The sequence below is a fragment of the Madurella fahalii genome, assembly GCF_045866475.1.
Source record: "Madurella fahalii IFM 68171 DNA, scaffold_6, whole genome shotgun sequence".
Classification (NCBI taxonomy): Eukaryota; Fungi; Ascomycota; class Sordariomycetes; order Sordariales; genus Madurella; species Madurella fahalii.
In genome coordinates this window covers 4,226,208-4,244,343 of record NW_027263976.1, presented here as the reverse complement: position 1 = coordinate 4,244,343, position 18,136 = coordinate 4,226,208, and the positions used below count along the sequence as shown (strand labels likewise).

The window sequence follows — 18,136 nt, the reverse complement described above, 5'->3', positions numbered from 1 at the left end:
CTCGGTATTTCAAGCCAGCCAACGTAGCTCTAATCTGCGCCGCGGGCCTGCGTAGGCGAGACGTTGGACTTGGGTGTATCGTGAGCGGCGTACCGCCTGTCGGGAGCCGAGGATCGCCCTTTTGGGTCGAGACTGTCTCAAGTGGTTAAAGGGCCCAAGGGCAACACCACGGGAATGATGCAGCGATAGTTTGGCAGCTGGCGCGGACAGGGCGGGCGAGGGGTGGCCGGAGAAGCAGAGTGCTCTCGGGACGAGGGTGAAGGTTGGGGACGTAATGGAATGGGACGGTAGTTCGAGGTAAGGTGCAGGGAGAGTCGAAACAAACGGTCCGGGTATGCTGATGCGGCAGGGCCGTGGTCAAGTGCAGCGTAAAGGGTATACTGATATGTCGGCGGCCAAGAAGGACCTAGGAATCGCAATTCGGACGCCATGATCTGCGAGTGCAGCAGAGGTATGATGTATTGACGACAGCGCATCCCTGCGATCCAATATCGATTCCCCGAGTAAAGTTGGTGGTCTCATGGTGGGGTAATGGGCTGCCAAGGCGCATCAGCCAATCAGCGGCTGCAGCTGCCCGCAGTTGGCCCACGCGTCCACCTCCCACCAACCGAACTCATGGAGGAACCATCAGGAAGATGCTCTCAAAATCGGAGAACAAGAGGCGTTCGTCCTCCACGGAACCAGGCTCGTCTTGATGCTCGCCCAGAAACAGAGCAAGACTCAGCAGATGCATGCCTGCCGCTTCTTCCGGTCCGAGATCCATGACGGGTGACAAGCCGCTCGACAATCGGAAACTCGGAATTCCCGCATGTGCCAAACATCAAGGCACAGCAGGGCAAAGCGCTGATTCAGCCAACCGCCATGTTAGCACTGGGAATACGCTTGAGATTCAGGCTGAGCCAGCATTGTCTTGGGTGGCCAACGTTTCAAGTGGTGACCTCAAGCCCTAAGCCGCCAGTAGGAGGAACCATGTCGTCCAGCAAAAGCTCATCTCAAGTCCTAAGAGCTGGGAACGAACGCATTTCAGTTGAGTCGCGGGGATTCCCCGCTCGGCCGCATGACCAAGTTGCAATTCTTTCTCGTCAGCAAAATCTCTGCATGCAACCCACAGTGACCTCGTCGCGGTGGTTTTGGATACCATTTACGGGTTGGCGCCTCAATACACATACAGATTACCTTTGGTACATGGCACCGATTGCGAGTTGCTAAGGTGCCTAGTCAGCTCGTCAATAACCCCAGCTTTTCGCAAGTGTCGACGTGACACAGAGAGCGCGCGTGCGCCGTTGTCGGGATCGGGCGATCCGACATTCCCAGCACGCCGCTGACATCATATCCCATTGGTGGAGACCCTAATCGACATTCCCAGAAGGCCGCATCAAAAACAAGAGATTGGTTGTACTCATAGAACAGCTACCTTGGTTTTCCAAACGAGAAGGTTTCTCTTCTTCTTTCGAGCCGGAAATCAGGTTATGAGCAACTCCAGAGTGAGACACCGTCATTTTCAGTTTCGATGGCCCGCCAATGGGTCTCGATCGTTGGGGTTTCTGGGGCCGTTACACAGTCTTCGCACCCGCGCGCTGGCTGAACGCGCAGAACCTGGTACATCGTCATCGATGCCATATCTGCCCACCGACGATAACTAGGAAATAATTTTTTTTTTTTGGTTTCTTTTTCTGTTCCCTGGATGGCAGGGTCTGGTGGCCTCGCTCCGCACCATAAGGCCTTGTGGAGAACCTTGACAAGATCGCTTGTGACGAGTTGGAAAAAGTCACTGGAGTATCCATGTAAGATCGCGCCACAATGGGCCGTTGGCGCTGCTGACTGACACAGCGGCAATGCCCCCGGGGGGGGGGGGGGGGGGGGGTTGAAAGATCCCTTGAATATCCATATTTTTGGCACTCGACAGAGCATCCCTTGTTTCATCTTGACGATTGACAGGGCCAGCTCCACGTCTAGACCTCCGCCAGCACGGCGGCGAGGGTCCGGCGTTGAGCACACTCTTAGCTGGGGTCAATGATAACATCGTCGAACTGCCAGCAAAGGGGCCCTCGCATTTGTAGGCATGCCACGTATTTCGCGCCAGTAACCCTTCATTTTCCCTTGGTGGGTGCGAATGCCGCATCAATTGAGAACCCATTCATCATCTGCACTCATCTGGAATATGTTCACATCTGACGAGTCCGGGACGCTTCCGTGTCAAGGCAAGGCATCGACCCTTCCTACCATCCACCGCGCGGGGCAAGCCCGAGACTGCATTGGGTTACCGGTTAAAGGGATGGGCTGGGTCCTGCACTCTAATTCTCAATGCCCTCACCTGTCAGGTGGCCTGCTGCGGATCGCCATAGGAACGCCGTTTCATGGGGCCACTTGCCCGACGTTCTGTGCCAATGTAGGTTTGCATTTGGGAGTTGCGAGTGAACGACGACCTCTTTGGCCCAAGACTGTGTTCAAAACTGACACGACTCGGATACATCACTTAGCTTTGCTAGAACTTACCCCTCCACATGTTGCAGAGAACACACACTGCTGCCCTCGAGCGATTCAAAGGCGCCTGCATAGGATACTAGGTTCTTGTACAGTAGTGGTTGAAGAATCGCCAGGTGTTCCGGCTGCCCGAGCGACAGAGTTGCCTTTATCTAGCATCTCAGCCCATCGTCGCTATACAGCACTATGATCTGCCCACTCTACGAGCCAGAGCAGCGGGATGGCCGCGATTGCCCAATGCTAACGGGCCTGGCCGCATTTGTTGGGACGTCTGCTTCGGCTTAACGTGAGCTGCCGAAGTTGCCGAGGGCATGGCCCGGACGCCACTTGCGGGTACGCCGGCTCCAGCACCGGCACCGGCGACGGCACTAGCGCTCGCGTGCTCAAATCATTTCACCCCACCTTGCTCGAACAACACAATGTGTCTAAGTACACTTGCTGTACAGGGTAGTGGTTATGCTCTGCCCAGAAACGATCGGCAACCGTTGCCAACGCGTTACGGAACATCAGCCTTTTGAACAGTCCGAGGTGCGAGAGCTCCGGCCGGGAACACGGAAGTCATTCTCCGGTAGCTCCGTAAGTCTCCGCACTCCGGGCCCACCAGGTGCCGGACCGCTCGTACAAGATGAGAGAGTGATTGCGAAACTTGTGCTTTTGGTTTGGCTTTTGCAAGCCTTACCCATACCGTGATTATATCCTTCCAGTTAAAACCATGTCGCCGTCGACCAGCATCCCTATTCGCCAGCTTGGACGAAATGGACCTACCATCCCCATCCAAGGCCTTGGGCTTATGGGATTGAGTAGTGAGTTGTTGCTAAATGCTAGAAAGTTGTTGATATGGTAGCTTACACTCAGCCTAGCGTTTTACGGCGCGCTGCCCCCCGATGAGGAGCGTCTGAGGCTACTCGACCGTGCTCACGAGCTGGGATGTGTTCATTGGGACTCGGCTGCCCTGTACGGAGACAGTGAGGAGTTGTTGGGGAGGTGGTTTGAGCGAACTGGGAAACGGAATGACGTGGGTCAATCTCCGTTAAGCCTGCATCAGCTACGACTGATGCCCTCTGCAGATCTTCTTAGCCACCAAGTTTGGCAACTATGTCAGACCTGATGGGGGCCGCGAGTTCAGAAACGATCCCGAGTACATCCGCATGGCAGTGAAAGAGAGCTTGCGGCGTCTCAAGACCGATTACATCGATCTGTTGTATTGGTATGTTATGCACCGCTAAGGGAGCCAGGTGGGCATTCGGCTTGCTGACCGGAAGGGGACGTTTTACACAGCCACCGCATCAGCGGCAAGACGCCTATCGAGGATGTTGTCGAGACCATGAAGGAGTTTGTCCTGTACGTGTGCTTAGACGATTCCCACCGCTGATGTGCTCCTGCCGCTGACAGCCACAAAGTTCCGGCCAAGTCCGCTACCTGGGCATCAGTGAATGCGGAGCCGACACGTTGCGGCGCGCATCCAAGGTGTTCCCCATCCACGCGTACCAGATCGAGTACAGCCCATTTTCGATGGACATTGAGCAACCCGGTATCGACCTGGCTAAGACCTGCCGCGAGCTCGGCATCGCTATCGTTGCCTACTCGCCCCTAGGCCGGGGTATGCTGACAGGCCAATACAAGTCGCCCGATGATTTCGTCGAAGGCGACTTCCGCCGCGCCGTACCCCGTTTCTCGGCCGAGAACTTCCCCCGCAACATGCAGTTGGTGGACAAGATCAAGGCCATTGCCGACCGCAAGGGCTGCACTCCGGGCCAGCTAACGCTCGCCTGGATGATGAAGCAGGAGATGGTGTTCCCCATTCCTGGTACCAAACGGATAAAGTATCTCGAGGAAAACTTTGCAGCGAACGATGTCTATCTCACCCTGACGGACGAGGAGGAAAAGGAGATTAGGGAGGCCATCGAAAAGGCCGAAGTGCACGGAACGCGGTATCCGGTGGTCATGATGGGTGCTTTGGTCAAGGACACGCCGCCTCGGCAGTGATGGGTATTTCCATGGCTTACAGGATAGAGATGCCGGGCCAATGCTAAGCCCTTTGTCGTCGGAACTTCGCGACCCAAGCTTTGAGTCGATTAACTTCCCCATCAGAGCTTCGTTTTACGGGAAACGAGACGATGCTGATGTTGATGTGTTGGCTTAGAAGATATAAGGTTGAGCTCGCTCGATCGTTGGTTGTCTGGACCACCTCACATTAATGTCCTATGGCCCTGGTTCCCCATGCAAGGTCAGCTTTGCAGATAACCCCGCTACTGGTTTCTGCATTGCAACCAGATGTCCGGAGCCAACGCATGACATCCTATGCCCGGAGCGCTGCACACCAAACGTCTAGCATAAGGTTTATCACGCTGGATTAAGTTGGCACCATGTTTAGAAACACGTTTGCCAACATGCCTGCCTCCGACGAGCCCAACACCTCATCTTTGCCGGCACACCACGGCCGGCCGAAGCGGAGCCAGGTCAGCCGAGCCTGCGACTGGTGTCGTGTCCATCGCGTCAAGTGCGACGATGAACAGCCTTGTCGCAACTGTAGAAGTCGGGGCGGACAGTGCCGCACTGCCGGTACTGGTGAGATTCGCTCCCTACCTCATGCCTTTAGGTAAAAAGCTGTTTGACTCTGATCACCATCACCGCTAAGTTCTGCGGCGCTTCTTCCCTGATACAAACATCCGTATCATTCACAGCTAACACTTGACTGTGTTAAAGGGAAATAGAGCGCCTGAAGCGACGGATTCGGGAGCTGGAGCAAGAGGTTGAGAGGCGTAATGCCGCCGCTGCAGTCAGCCTGCCGAACCCGAACCAGTCGTCTATGCCTGCAGTGGTATCAGCGCCAACAGTTCGGGAGGCTTATAATTTACGGAGGGAAGGTGGTGGTGAGAACCAGGCCCTTCCAGGGTTCTACATCAGCAACGGCCATATGCCGCAGAAGCAATGGTTCGGACCTTCATCCCTCTTCTACTTCATCGGCCGCATAACTTCGCATCTTGCTGCCTTTATCGAACAGCCGCCCGCGGAGTACACCATCCATTTCAGCTCGACCGGCATGTCGTTTACCGATGGTCCCGGCTTGGAGTCGACTCGACCCACCGCAGAGCCGGCAACGGATGGCCGTCTTGTCCCTGACGGCTACACCTACTCCTTGACAGCGATGCAGGAGGAGTATTTCCTCGGGCTCTTTTGGCAGTCGTTTCACGGCTCCTTTCAGATTGTTGACGAGGGAAAGTTCAAAGAGCACTACAAGTCTCTCTGGAGCGGGCATGGAGCTAGCCGCACCACCCGGAAGCCCTCAGCCTTGGTGGACATTATCCTCGCGTTGTGCATGCTGTCCGCGTGCCCGCCGCGGAGCGACCGCGAGAACAGCGACCCTGCAACTGATTCGGACGCGACAGCCATCGCCGGGCGCTGGCATTACCAACGATGCCAGACGCAGCTAATCTCCGAGCTCGAGAGCCCATCCCTCTCGACCTTGCAGTGCCACATTTTCTCCGTCATCTACCTCTGCTGCGCATCCTTCCAAAACATGGCGCACAGCACCCTGGCCCTAGCGATGCGGACGGCTCAGATCCTCGGGCTGCATCTCGAACCGCCGCCGGACCTCCCGCGGCCGGAGCGGGAGCTGCGAAAGCGGCTCTGGTGGACGCTTTACGCGCTCGAGAGCAAAACCTGCATGAAGCTTGGCCGGCCGTGGTCGGGTTCCTTGTCCGAAACGAGCTGCTCGTTGCCCGCCGACGACCACCAGCTGGCCATCGAGTCCGGGTCGGCCACTCTGGCGTCCGGTAACGTCACCTGGCTCACGTACACGCTGCAGCAAACCAAGCTCGTCTTGGCCGCCAGGGACGTGTACCTCTCCTTCTACGGCGAGTGCCCTCGCGTCCTGGGCGCTTCCAAAAGCAGCAGCATCCACGATGACCCCGCGGCGCTGGAGAGCTGCGCCGCCTTTCTCCGGTCGAGCATGGCCCATCTTGACTCGTGGGTCCGGAGCGTGCCCGACGGGCTCCGCAACGAGCGGAAACGCGGCGGCGAGCCGTTCTCAACCGACCCCGGCCTCGGCGCATCGGACACTCTCAGCCTCGCCATCGAGACGTTCGCCCCGTCCTGGCTCCAGCGCCAGCGCCTGCTGACCGAGCTGCTCTACCACCACCTCTGCGTGATCCTTTACCGGCCCATGATCTCCTTTTCCGCGCCGGGCCAGAGCGGCCCCGCGACCGATGCCCAGGAGTGCGCTATGGCATGCGCCCGCCACGCCATCACCCTCACGCAAATCACCCACCAGGCCCTGTCCGAGACGGGCCTCCTTGAGAACTGGCACGAGGCGTTCCAGTGGCAGTGGAACGCCGCCATCACCATGATCGGCTTCGTTCTTGCCACCCCGCCCTCCCCAACCGTCCAGGTCGCCAGGACCGCCATTGACCTCGCCATCGAAGGCTTTGAGATCTTTGGGAGGCACTTTGCGGTCGGTACCCGGGCGGTCAAGATTGTGGGTGAGCTGATGGGCAAGGTTGAGTCGCTGATCGGTTACGGTGGCCGTAGTCAAGGTGAGGCTACGGACCCTGCTGCTGCTGCTACTGATGATGATTATGATGCTTCTGCTGCTGCTGCTGCTGCTGTAGCTGGGCCGGTTGATACGGCGTGGCCGGTGCAGGGAGCCGTGTGGCCCGATGGGACTCTGCTCGGTCCGGAGGGCGCAGGGCTGCAGGATGTGTTGACGGGAACTATGGACGTGGCCTTTTCAGTAGATTCGTTCAACAGCTTTGAGTGGCTCCAGGGAGGGAGCCAGAACTTTGGTGATCTCTGGACATTCCCGACGTGAGCCTAGAGTCATTCCACCCAGGTATTGGTTCAAGAATTCGTCAAAAGTTCAATCGAGAAGAGGGCTTGCATTCCGTCGGAGCCCGTTCTGGAGTTAGCGTTTGGCAAATTAAAGCTGTCCCCGAAATCTTGCTGTGCTCGCACCGCTTCATCTCTCGGCTGTTTTTGACTTTCTATAAGTGGAGGGTTTGGACTCGGAGTATCCGGAGTTTTGTGGGGAATAGGCCCTTGTCATTCGAAGGAGTTTCCGGAGCTGCGAGGCTGCCGGGCGATCTGCCAAGGAACATTCAGGGAAGCGTCCGGTGTCAATTCTAGGTGGGAGGCTCATGCAAATTGCTGTCGGAACGGTACCCAGGGATGACTCCGATTGGCCTAATGAGTAACTGAGATCGGGGAGTACGCTAATCTCCGTGTTGTGCCCTCGGATGAGTGTCTCAAGTCCCGTTAGATATGGCTAACCGCGGTTAAACATGGGCAAAACGCATGCACTGCTCAGGGTAATGTAGTTCAACCAACAGTGAACCACGCCAAAAGGCTGCCTCAAATCGCAAATAGCAAATAACTAATCTGTATCTCTATAGATCTGCCTATCATTGATAGTGTCATTTGGTTATCTGCGTGTCCAAGATGTGTACTCATCATCAAGCGTGTTCACTCTATTGGTTTCCGTAGTAATGCGCCTGGATCCTCATTGGATGTACCATTACGGAGTGGCTATTCGGCCGAAGGGTGCTGACACATCCCTAAGAGTCGCCCAAGGGACGCCTCCCTCTGGTTCACCAACCGAGTATCATAAGCCGTTTACAAGAGGGCGTACGTGTCTCTGGTATTCTGGGATCTATCAGAATGCCGTGTGGTGCAATCCTACGGCCACGGACGTTGGCTCCGGATAGGCCGGTTGATGTACCACAACTGACACTCCTGCTTCTCCTTCAGGCAGGTGGGGCCACCGTGACGGCATTCCCATTGATGGCGACTTACACCGAACAGAGCAACACCTACGCGAACTAACATCTGGATTTGTTTTATATAAAGGTATGGCTTTTCTCCAAACCGCTGAGTCTTCTGTTGGAACAGGACATCTTCCACCTTCCCAACTAATAGCTCGAACGTATATTTCGACCCTCCAATCCCTTTTGAGCTGGCCTGAAGCCGTGCGATATTGCCAAAATCTCTCATCAACAACAGTCACAGCAACGCAATGTCTCTCCCAAAGACGTACAAGCGGGCCGTCTTCCAGGCGGCTGGTTCTCCTCTCACTCTTGAGGAAGCTCCTTTGGAACTTCCCGGGCGAAACGAAGTACTTGTGAAGGTCGAGGCCTGTGGAGTCTGCTACTCCGATACGTTTACACAACACAACAGTATGGGCGGCGGCTTGTAAGTGATACACTCTTCAGTAACTGGGGAGCATTGCGACGGTTTATTGACCTGTATTCATAGCCCTTTCATCCCCGGACACGAGATTATTGGCCGTGTTGCTGCAGTTGGTAACAGTGTCACGGCCTGGAAAGTGGGCGACCGCATTGGCTCTGGTTGGCACGGTGGCCATGATGGTGAGTCTTAATCCACCTTGCACTAGACGAGCTATTGGATTGACCAGTTTTGCTGCGAAGGAACTTGCAGGACTTGCAGAAGGGGCATTTACCACATGTGCGACAACCAGGTCATCAACGGAGTCACTAAGCCTGGCGGATGTAAGTACTTTCCGGGGCGCTTTTATGTCCTGCCGTAGTTAACGCACGCTCTAGATGCCGAATACGTCCTCATCCGGTCCGAGGCTGGTGTTCCCATTCCTGAAAGCATCGACGCAGCCAAGTACGCTCCTTTCCTCTGCGCTGGCGTCACAGTCTTCAACTCGATCCGGCGCATGAACGTTGGCCCCGGTGAGACGGTGGCAATCCAGGGGCTCGGAGGCCTCGGCCATCTGGGGATCCAGTACGCCAACAAGTTCGGCTACCGCGTCGTTGCCATCTCGCGTGGCTCGGACAAGGAAAAATTCGCTCGGGAGTTGGGCGCCCACGAGTATATCGACACGTCCAAGGTCGACGCTGGCGAGGCCCTCAAGGCGCTCGGAGGAGCAGCGCTTATCGTGACCACAAATCCAGACGGCGACCGGATGCCTCAACTCCTGAAGGGCCTCGGGCCGCTAGGGAAGCTGCTAATTCTCTCGGGTATGTTTTGGCTACCGGGGTAAGGACAACGGAAGCTAACCACGTCGGTAGTTCCTGGAGATATTCCCGTGGATACCGGCCTCATGGTAAGACATAGTTTACTCCGTTGGCAGTACCACGTATATGCTAATCAAGTCTATTCATACTAGATCCGATACGGTTTATCGGTGCAGGCATGGCCAACCGGGCACGCAACAGACATGGAAGAGACTATCCAATTCACACAGCTGCAGAACATCGACTGCATGATCGAGAAGTTTCCGCTGGACAAGGCAAACGAGGCTTTCAGTACGTCCCCTTGTGCAGAATTTGCTCTCATCACATGATGTATACCTTAGCTAACGCTTCCGCTCCGTAGACGCGATGCTTAGCGGTAAGGTACGCTTTAGAGCCGTCATTACCATGGATTGAACATGCGGAATTTGTTCTGGAGTGGAAGGGACACAGGCAAAAGACACTGAACCGCAACCGCTCACTGGCTTCCACATGTATAGCATGAACTAGGAGAGGGCTCGTTTAGCGTGTGTGTGTGTACGATTGTCACAATCAGGTCAGGCAGAATTATACAAGTTGCACTCCAATCCAAGACGAACTTGCTGTAATGCCCAAGGCGCTGAAGTACCGTGTTGATTATGGTTTTGGTTAATTATAGCTAATTATGGAATCCGCTTTCTGCTTGCTATGATGTATGACAATGTCCCAGGACAAGACAGTTTGAGTTCGTACTTTGCGCGACCATTGACTGACAGTATCGGACAGTTGGGAGGCGAGACCATTCAAAGAGGGCGTTTATGTGCACAAGACTTCATTTGGGTATCATAGCCGAGCATAGAGTCTCGGGAAGGCGGGGATGATGGTGGGTTCTTTCAGAGGACAACAAAACGGCAAATCAAACTCAGAATGTTGGCGTTGCTGAGCCACAGGACCCCAATTACATTGCGTACTCAAACACCATGACATGTGTGAATGATAGCAGAGCTCCCATTTTAGTCTTAGCACTGCAAGACGTGTCGAATCGGTATATGCTAAATTCATGAAGCCAGATTCCCGAAATCCTTGAGCTGCGCCGAGCCCTGCTCTGAGGCCGAAGGGTTGCTGCGTTGAGTTTAATATTCCAGTTTCAAGATACGTAGGGATGCGGAGGGGGAGGGTACTTAAAGGAGGGATCAAGCAGGGAAAGACAAAAATAGAAATTAAACCCTGGATAGCCACAATTAAGATCAACTGGATACATTTGCCATTTGCCGTAATTGCAACTGTACTCGTATCAACCGGAACTCAACAGCTAGAAGACGGTGGCTGGTGAAGACAAGACAGAACGCAAACACTGTATTCGCACGCAATTCGATGCAAGTTGGGCGCATCTCGCAAGAGCTTGCAGGTTGCATCCCGTTGCCAACAACATCAGAAACTTCGGAACCTGGCAGGGAACAAAACATCGAACTGGCGTGGTGGGGGGCCTGTCGGGCCAATGGTAGCTGGCTATGCCGGATTAGGCTAATTAGACGAGACAACTTTGGGGGGTGCCGCTCCGGCACAGCCAGTGATCGGAATTCCCTGTGGGATTCGACTCCGCCGCTCTCCCTTTTTCCACAGCAACGCATTCCTCGAAAGCATCGCCTGGCGCACACCAACAGCCGAGCAACCACAGGGCTGGGATGGCCCGGCAGCCGCAACACGCTTTATGACGATTCTTCAGCCTCTATCCGTTCGTTGATACATCCCACTCTCGTTACCCCCACCTTCGCTCAGTTACTAGCTCTTTCTTGTGCGGACTTCTCGGTCCCCGTGGACGTGGAATCCGGAGCTGACGAGAGACGCTTGCGTCCCTTTGCCGTCTCATTTGCTGCCATTGTTGTCGAAACACTATCACCGTTCCCACTTCGCGCCCAGCATCGGCCGCCCGCTTGTTGTCCCGCTCCGCAATACTAGCACATTCCTCTACCGTCGCATCCTCCCCGCGAAGCCTCGAGACGATCTTCCGGCGGGGTCCCTGACCGGCCGTGCCATCCCTAACCATGGCCTTCGGAGACTTTACCGACATCTGCCGTATGGCACCGTTGCCGCTATGTTCCTCAATAGGTCCGATAACGTCGATTGCGAGCGGCGTGGGCATCGAGCCCGACTGCTTCGCCCGGAACATTGAGCTGGCAAACACCATCATCTTCCAGGGTGCTGCGAGCGCCATGCACATCATTGCGCTGGTCATGACGGTGGTCATGGTCTTGCATGTACGGGGCAAGTTCACGGCAGTTGGTACGCATGCATGCTGCACCTAGGGTCGAGAGACAGCCGCTGACAGACACGGGATTGCGCGCAGGCCGAAAGGAGATCACTGCCTTCTTCTACCTCTACATGCTCCTCACCTTCTTGTCGCTCTGTATCGACGCCGGAGTGATACCGCCGGGTTCGCCGCCCTACCCATACTTTGTCGCCGTCCAGTCCGGCCTCACATCCGCCATGGTGACGTGCCTCTTGATCAACGGGTTCGTGGGCTTCCAGCTGTACGAGGACGGGACGCCGCTGTCGCTCTGGATGATGCGCCTCTGCTCAGCCGCCGCCTTCGTCATCTCGTTCCTGGTCGCCCTGGCCACCTTCAAGTCGTGGGCCGGGCTGGGCCCCACCAATACGATCGGGTTGTTCGTGGTGCTCTACATGCTCAACGCGATCCAGCTGTTTGTGTACGTGGTGATGCAGATCCTCTTGGTGACGCGCACGCTGCAGGACCGGTGGCCGCTGGGCGACATCGCCTTTGGCGTCTTCTTCTTCGTCGTCGGGCAGGTGATCCTGTACGCCTTCAGCCGGCCGCTCTGCAACGCCATCAGCCACTACCTAGACGGCCTGTTCTTTGCCACGACGTGCAACCTGCTTGCCGTCATGATGGTGTACAAGTACTGGGACTCGATTACTAAGGAGGATCTGGAGTTCTCGGTCGGCATGAGGATGAACAACTGGGAGGTCAAGGAGTTGCTGCCCGAGGAAGACCGCCGCGCCACGGTATACAACGAGGACCCCTACGGCCAGTCCAGCGCCTACGACAACTCGTTTACACCGAGCCCGAATCGGCATTCGCGTTACTAAGCTGCCTGTGGCGCGCTGCAACTCTACGGCAGAGGGCTCACTTATTTAAGGGGGGAAACGGGAAATGAGCAAAACGAAGGGTCGGTTGCTCAGCGCCCACGTTTCTTATTAATTTTTATTTCTGGAAAGGAATGGAATGCGATGACGTTTTAGTTTCTGTTTCATCAGCATCAGCGTGTTGGCTGGTTTTTCCGTTCTGGCGTTGGCTTGGCTTGTCGGGTGGGAAATGAACGTTCTTGCAAGACGGGGGGTGGGGAGGGAGGGGCTGCGTCAGCGGGGATGGAACTCTCAGCATGACATTGGTAATACTGTTTACTCGCATTCCTTAGTTTCTGATGGCATAGCATGTCGGTATATAGTCTACTTTAGTTATAAGCTAATCATGTTCGGGTGGTGTACTTGGCGGTCTCGTCTGTGGACGTGATATGTGCATGGGATCGCGATGCGCGGATCGAGTTGCTCATAAGCCCCTGGCCCCCATCACCATTTGTGGTCCTCCATGAAAGATGGGTTGGTGAAACGCCAAATAGGTAACAACTTGCTGTGCGTGGCTAACCATAAGAACGACTGATGTATGTGTGCTCCCTTGCAGGTATATTTCTCTCGAGGCAAGTGGTTCAAAGTAAAATGTTTGGGCTCGGACCTATATACACCTCAGGTACAGTACCAGGCAATCAGCTCAAGAGCAGGCGGTGCCTTGCTAGATTGGGGGTCCCCTGAAGCGAACTGAAAACCAATGCAATTCGCTGCCGGCATGCCGCGGCGGCACCTATCCCCACAGGCACCTTCACCACTGGCATCATCCCCCGGTAGCCTGAACAGCCTGCTGAACCACCGATCACAGCGGCCCGATCTATTTTTCTTGCAGTGGCTGGCAGACAAAGTGAGGATCACATCTGCCTCATATGAGGGTTGGAATCCCATTCAGCCCCTTTTTCATCGCAATTAAAATCCCCGGCGGTCACGCTTATTGCCCAGCGACCGCGTCACATCTAGATCGCCCTGTGCAGGGAGGGCGTGCCCGATACCTCCGTCGAGATAAGGCACCTTGCGTACTTAGCGCCCAAAGGAGTCTTCAGACTGATTAGCGCTTCGTGGTGATCGGGGGCGATTCTCCCTTCGACATCATCATCACCACCGCGCGGGCCATCGGGTTGCTGCAACACATTGACTTTCACTCTCTGCCTCTTTTACCTCGTGACGCCCTGTCAATTGATTGCGCCTTCCTATCCGCGCTGCCTTACCGTCTTCCGCCGGCTTCCATCGCCATCGGTGCTGGGTGAAGATCGCGAACCCAAGGTGAATGAACACATCCGGGAGTTCGGTGGTCCCCGTGCCTCTCCATAATTAGCGGCACTGAAACTTTCGGTAGGCGCCTTCATTGCGACCCCGCGCTAATTTCTGCCAGCAGACAATAATTCTCAGCTGCGCATCTTTCCTGATGGGCTAGATCGGTCAGTCAGCCCTCATTGACCGGGTCGGACATAGGTTGGTGGAACCAGGCAACATACATCCAATACACTAGTTGGTACGGGAGGCGCCGGACCCAAGTCCGGCCAAAAGCCACATCTCTTTCTCACATTATCAGGCGCTATTCCCATCCCATTTCCCTTTGCCTGCCTGCCGGTTCGCCACACCATCGCGCAAAAATGGAGACGACGTCGTCGGGGGCAGACGAGTCGACGTGGGATGAGATTGAGAAGAATTACTTTGAGTCGATGCGCGTGCACCGCCAGCAGCAGAGACGTGTTCTCGAGGACGAGTACCGCGCCAAGAACAATGAGATCAAATCCGCCATGCTGGACAACTTCCGGGCCCAGTCCGAACTCCGCCGCCAGCTCCAGGCGCTGAAGGAGGAGCACAAGGCCAAGGAGGCGGCACTCAAGACGTTGGAGATTGAATTTGAAGCGGTTCTGAATGCTCAGGAGGAGGACAACGCGCGTGAAGATGAAATGAGGCTTGCGTGGTTCAGGAAGTTCCGGCGGGGCGGCTTGGCGTACCGGACTGCTGATGCGTCTCGGCAGGAAGATCCGACTGGGCCCGATGGGATGGGGGACGCTGGCAAAGTGGTTCACGGGTGCGAGCAGGAAGCCCTGACCGCGGATAGCGAGATGCCGGATGCTAGAGAGGTGGGCAACGGGCGCGTGGGCAACGGGCATGGGCCCAAAGGGTCCGAGGCGGAGAATGAGATGATGATGGACACCGCGGGAGAGAATGGTCAAGACCAGCACGACGTGGAGGTAATCGGCGGACCTGAATTGCCTGAGGAGATTGGGGCTACACGTCCTGACCAGGAAGCCAACGGCACCGAGGCCGTTGAGGAACCCTGCCAGCCACCAAGAATCGAAGACGTGCCGGCTGACAAAGAGGAACCAGATCCCAAGACTGGTGAAGAGCGTGCAGTGACGCCCGACGTCGGTGCACCGGCTGACAATGGCACGAATGGTGTTGTGGTCCCCAATGGCGCATCAATAGCGCCCGCAGTACCAGGTTCACCCTCATCATTGTCGTCAGAGTTGAGTTCACGGCACACAACACCGGCGTTGGACACGCCCGTGTCCCAGGCCAAAGAGCCGACAAGGCCAGCAACCCCGGCAGACATCCCGTCGGATGCTGTCGAGGTCTACGACGAGTCGGGCGAGCTAGTCGGCCAGCTGCTCCCTATTGATAGGAGTAACCAACTCGTCGAGCGAATCATGAATCTGCCTATCAAGCGGCCCGTCCGGCTCCGTAAAGGCCGCAAGTTCACTGCCCAAGACCTCGAGTTGACCCGCCACCCCCCAGCCGACGACAAACGGGGCGCCAAGTGGCTGAGCTTCTATATTCAGGCGACGGGTGAGGTGCAGGCGAGACCGTGCCAGGGCTGCTCCATCAACAACGGTCTATATCAGGAATGTATCGTCGTGGATGACGGAGACTTCCCTCGGTGCGGCAACTGCGAATGGAACAAGCGCGGTTGTCACGGTGCTTCTCTGCAATCAACGCGTCCCAGGTCTCGCCAGAGCGCCTCCGGCAAGTCACCCGGCAAACCGCTTTCGCCGGAAAGCAGTTTCACGCCCGCCAACGGCGCATCTAAGAGCGGAAATATCAAAGAAGAAGAAGGCAGCAGCCTTGAGGCTGTTAGTGCGGTGAAGAAAGCGCTACGTAGGCCGCTCCCAGACATGCGAAAAGCGCACTCGCAGGTCGCGACGCCATCCGCGGCGACCCCCTTAAATCGATCACCAGATATAGACGACGACGATGACGACGACGATAGGACCCCGAGGCTACCCGAGATCACCAAGGCGGTGCTGTGCCTCCGCGACGATGGGATGGTGTTCACGGACCCGCCCATGATGCGAGGAGTCCCCCTCGCAAAGATTGGCCCGGATCATCCGTACTGGGAGAGCGACTGGGTGCCAACTGAGGAGATCGTGGAGCCGATACTGCAAAAGTACCAGGAGAAGTACGAGAAACTCGAAGAAGATGGATCGAAGCCCCGAGACAAGCACCTAGCGCACCGGGACGCCAAGCGAGGCCGCACCATTCTCAAGTTCTTGCGAGAAGGCGACTTGCACCCGTATCAGCTCGTCGGGAAGGAGGTGCTCAACCCGAAAATCACCACCTACGAAGCGCTTTACAGGATGGCGCAGCTGCTCATGGAGGATCTGCCCAAGTTCAACCTCGATATCACGCCATCCGAGTGGCTACGCCACCGCATACATGAGGTCTACCTGGAGAAGGGCAACAAGTTCAACCTGTCGCACTGGCTAGAGAAGGCCTATAGCGACCCCAAGGTTGAGCAGGGTCGAGAAATGAACGGCTTGCCCAACATCGGCCGCCCGCCGGCCCATCGTAAATCCAAGGGCGGCGGCGGCGGCGGAGGCGGCGGCGAGTCGGCCAGAAGGAAGACGGCACCGCGGGCTCTGAAGCGAAAGGAGCCGCACGCGACGCCCGAATCGACACCGCAGCGCGTATACAACACGGCCAGCAGTAGTAAGCCACCGTCGGCGGCAGCAGCAACTCCAGCCTCAGCGACGGCGCAGCACAAGGCCAAGGGCAAGGCGAAGATGGAACCGCCGGCGGCTCGTTCCGTGGGAAGCACGCCCAATAAGAAGCAGCGCGTGGCACTGGGCGCCGACGCGCCGGTCGAGGGCAGGGCGCCGTCGGCGGGAGACCTCGCGTACGACGGCTACACGTCGACCGACTCGATCAGCCAGGACCGGCTCATGCGCATCGACTGGCGCGTGCACCAGGTCAAGACGCGCGACATTGCGAGCAACTCGCGCGTGACGCAGTACTGGCACTGGCTGGGCGACGAGGGCGAGGGCATGTTTGAGCACCAGGTGCTGCGCTCCGTCCGGCCGCCCAAGTGGTCCGTCTTCAAGGACCCTTACGACTTCCACCTGCGCATCGCCGAGATCGAGCGGGTCCTGTTCGCGCCCGGCAACGGCAGGGTCGTGATCGAGCACAAGAAAGGCCCCGACGGCGAGGACGTCAATGTCAGAGGGGATGTCATGGCCCAGTTTAAGAGAGAGCGGACCAAGCGGAGGTTCTTGTCATTTTTGAAGCAGCATGGGGTCAAGCTGGCCGAAGTGAACAAGTGAGTTTTGCTGCCTCTCATTTTCGTTCTTCCTCTTTTTCTCCCCTCCTCATTTTCCACTAGCGCCGTGATTTTCCTAACAGTTGGGGGATGGTTACAGCGTGCGGATGGAGATGATGTGGGACTCGCTCAACCCAGAGACCCTCCCTGCTGGTGATTCGGACTAGCTGCCCACTGTTCCGGCGCACTACCGGGGGGGGCCGAGACTTGTTGACGGCGGCGGAGACACGGACACCGGCGAGGATAACGAATACGGGCAGGGGGACGACGACGGCGAGCATGACCGCTCCTGAGGCGTGCGGTTCGACTCGTTCACGGGATTCTACCTTTGACATTGCTCTTCCCCAGCCCACGTATGCGTCTCGGAAGACATTTCCTTTCTTTTTTTCGTTTTTTTTCTCCCTATCTCTCTCTCTCTCTCTCTTTCTCTTTCTCTCTCTCTCTCTCTATCTAACCTCTCTTATTCTAATGGATCGGGGGAGAAAGGCTGGTGCCTGGCGTTTGGGCAAGGGAGCCCACTCATAAGGCACCTAATCAGCATTACTGATTGCGATTTGCTTCTTGGGGCTGGCTTTACAGGCGGGGACGGCACTTTTGAGTGTTCTGGTCTCGACGAGTGATATCCCGGCGCCTTCTCTCAGATTTGGGCGGGAAGTGGATGCTGGGGTGCAGAGACCGGGCGGGCAAGATCGCCCGACATGCATTCTCTATTAAAAGCTTTGCTTTGTGTATAATACTATGTGTACCGAGAGCTGGCAGCGTCAGTGCCAGTCGTTAATGCGATCACAACAGCCAGATCTGGGAACATGAGATTGTGTGCAGGCCGGTCGCACGCGCTCTGACTTGCACCAGATGCGAGCATGGCTTGAGACATCGGGCATGTTTGCGGGGTTGCCGGACTGTACATATGTTTTTGCTGCAGCTCACTTCCATTTGCTTTGCTCGTACTTGACATTGTTGGGCAATGAATAAGGTGCTATGTCGACCGAGAGATGCTGCGTGCGCTGGC

The 18,136-nt window shown here is 56.4% G+C and overlaps 5 protein-coding genes across 5 annotated transcripts; all 5 read left to right on the top strand.

Moving 5' to 3' along the window:
- Window positions 1-3,196: 3,196 nt before the first annotated feature.
- On the top strand, window positions 3,197-4,470 carry MFIFM68171_11282 (uncharacterized protein; the record flags this gene model as incomplete). Its single annotated transcript, XM_071066701.1, has 5 exons — window positions 3,197-3,287; window positions 3,345-3,499; window positions 3,552-3,691; window positions 3,763-3,825; window positions 3,885-4,470. 5 exons carry the CDS (start codon window positions 3,197-3,199, stop codon window positions 4,468-4,470), a joined length of 1,035 nt encoding a protein of 344 aa, XP_070922802.1.
- Window positions 4,471-4,850: 380 nt separating this feature from the next.
- MFIFM68171_11281 (uncharacterized protein) lies at window positions 4,851-7,294 on the top strand (the record flags this gene model as incomplete). Its single annotated transcript, XM_071066700.1, has 2 exons — window positions 4,851-5,083; window positions 5,191-7,294. The coding sequence occupies 2 exons, from the start codon at window positions 4,851-4,853 to the stop codon at window positions 7,292-7,294; spliced, it is 2,337 nt and encodes a 778-aa protein (XP_070922801.1).
- Window positions 7,295-8,494: 1,200 nt separating this feature from the next.
- Window positions 8,495-9,875, top strand: MFIFM68171_11280 (uncharacterized protein; the record flags this gene model as incomplete). Its single annotated transcript, XM_071066699.1, has 7 exons — window positions 8,495-8,670; window positions 8,734-8,846; window positions 8,907-8,987; window positions 9,042-9,464; window positions 9,516-9,550; window positions 9,614-9,752; window positions 9,823-9,875. The coding sequence occupies 7 exons, from the start codon at window positions 8,495-8,497 to the stop codon at window positions 9,873-9,875; spliced, it is 1,020 nt and encodes a 339-aa protein (XP_070922800.1).
- A 1,607-nt stretch (window positions 9,876-11,482) lies between these two features.
- CHS7 (Chitin synthase, class 7) lies at window positions 11,483-12,545 on the top strand (the record flags this gene model as incomplete). Its single annotated transcript, XM_071066698.1, has 2 exons — window positions 11,483-11,720; window positions 11,785-12,545. The coding sequence occupies 2 exons, from the start codon at window positions 11,483-11,485 to the stop codon at window positions 12,543-12,545; spliced, it is 999 nt and encodes a 332-aa protein (XP_070922799.1).
- A 1,649-nt stretch (window positions 12,546-14,194) lies between these two features.
- Window positions 14,195-17,294, top strand: MFIFM68171_11278 (uncharacterized protein; the record flags this gene model as incomplete). Its single annotated transcript, XM_071066697.1, has 2 exons — window positions 14,195-17,127; window positions 17,228-17,294. 2 exons carry the CDS (start codon window positions 14,195-14,197, stop codon window positions 17,292-17,294), a joined length of 3,000 nt encoding a protein of 999 aa, XP_070922798.1.
- Between the last annotated feature and the right edge of the window lie 842 nt (window positions 17,295-18,136).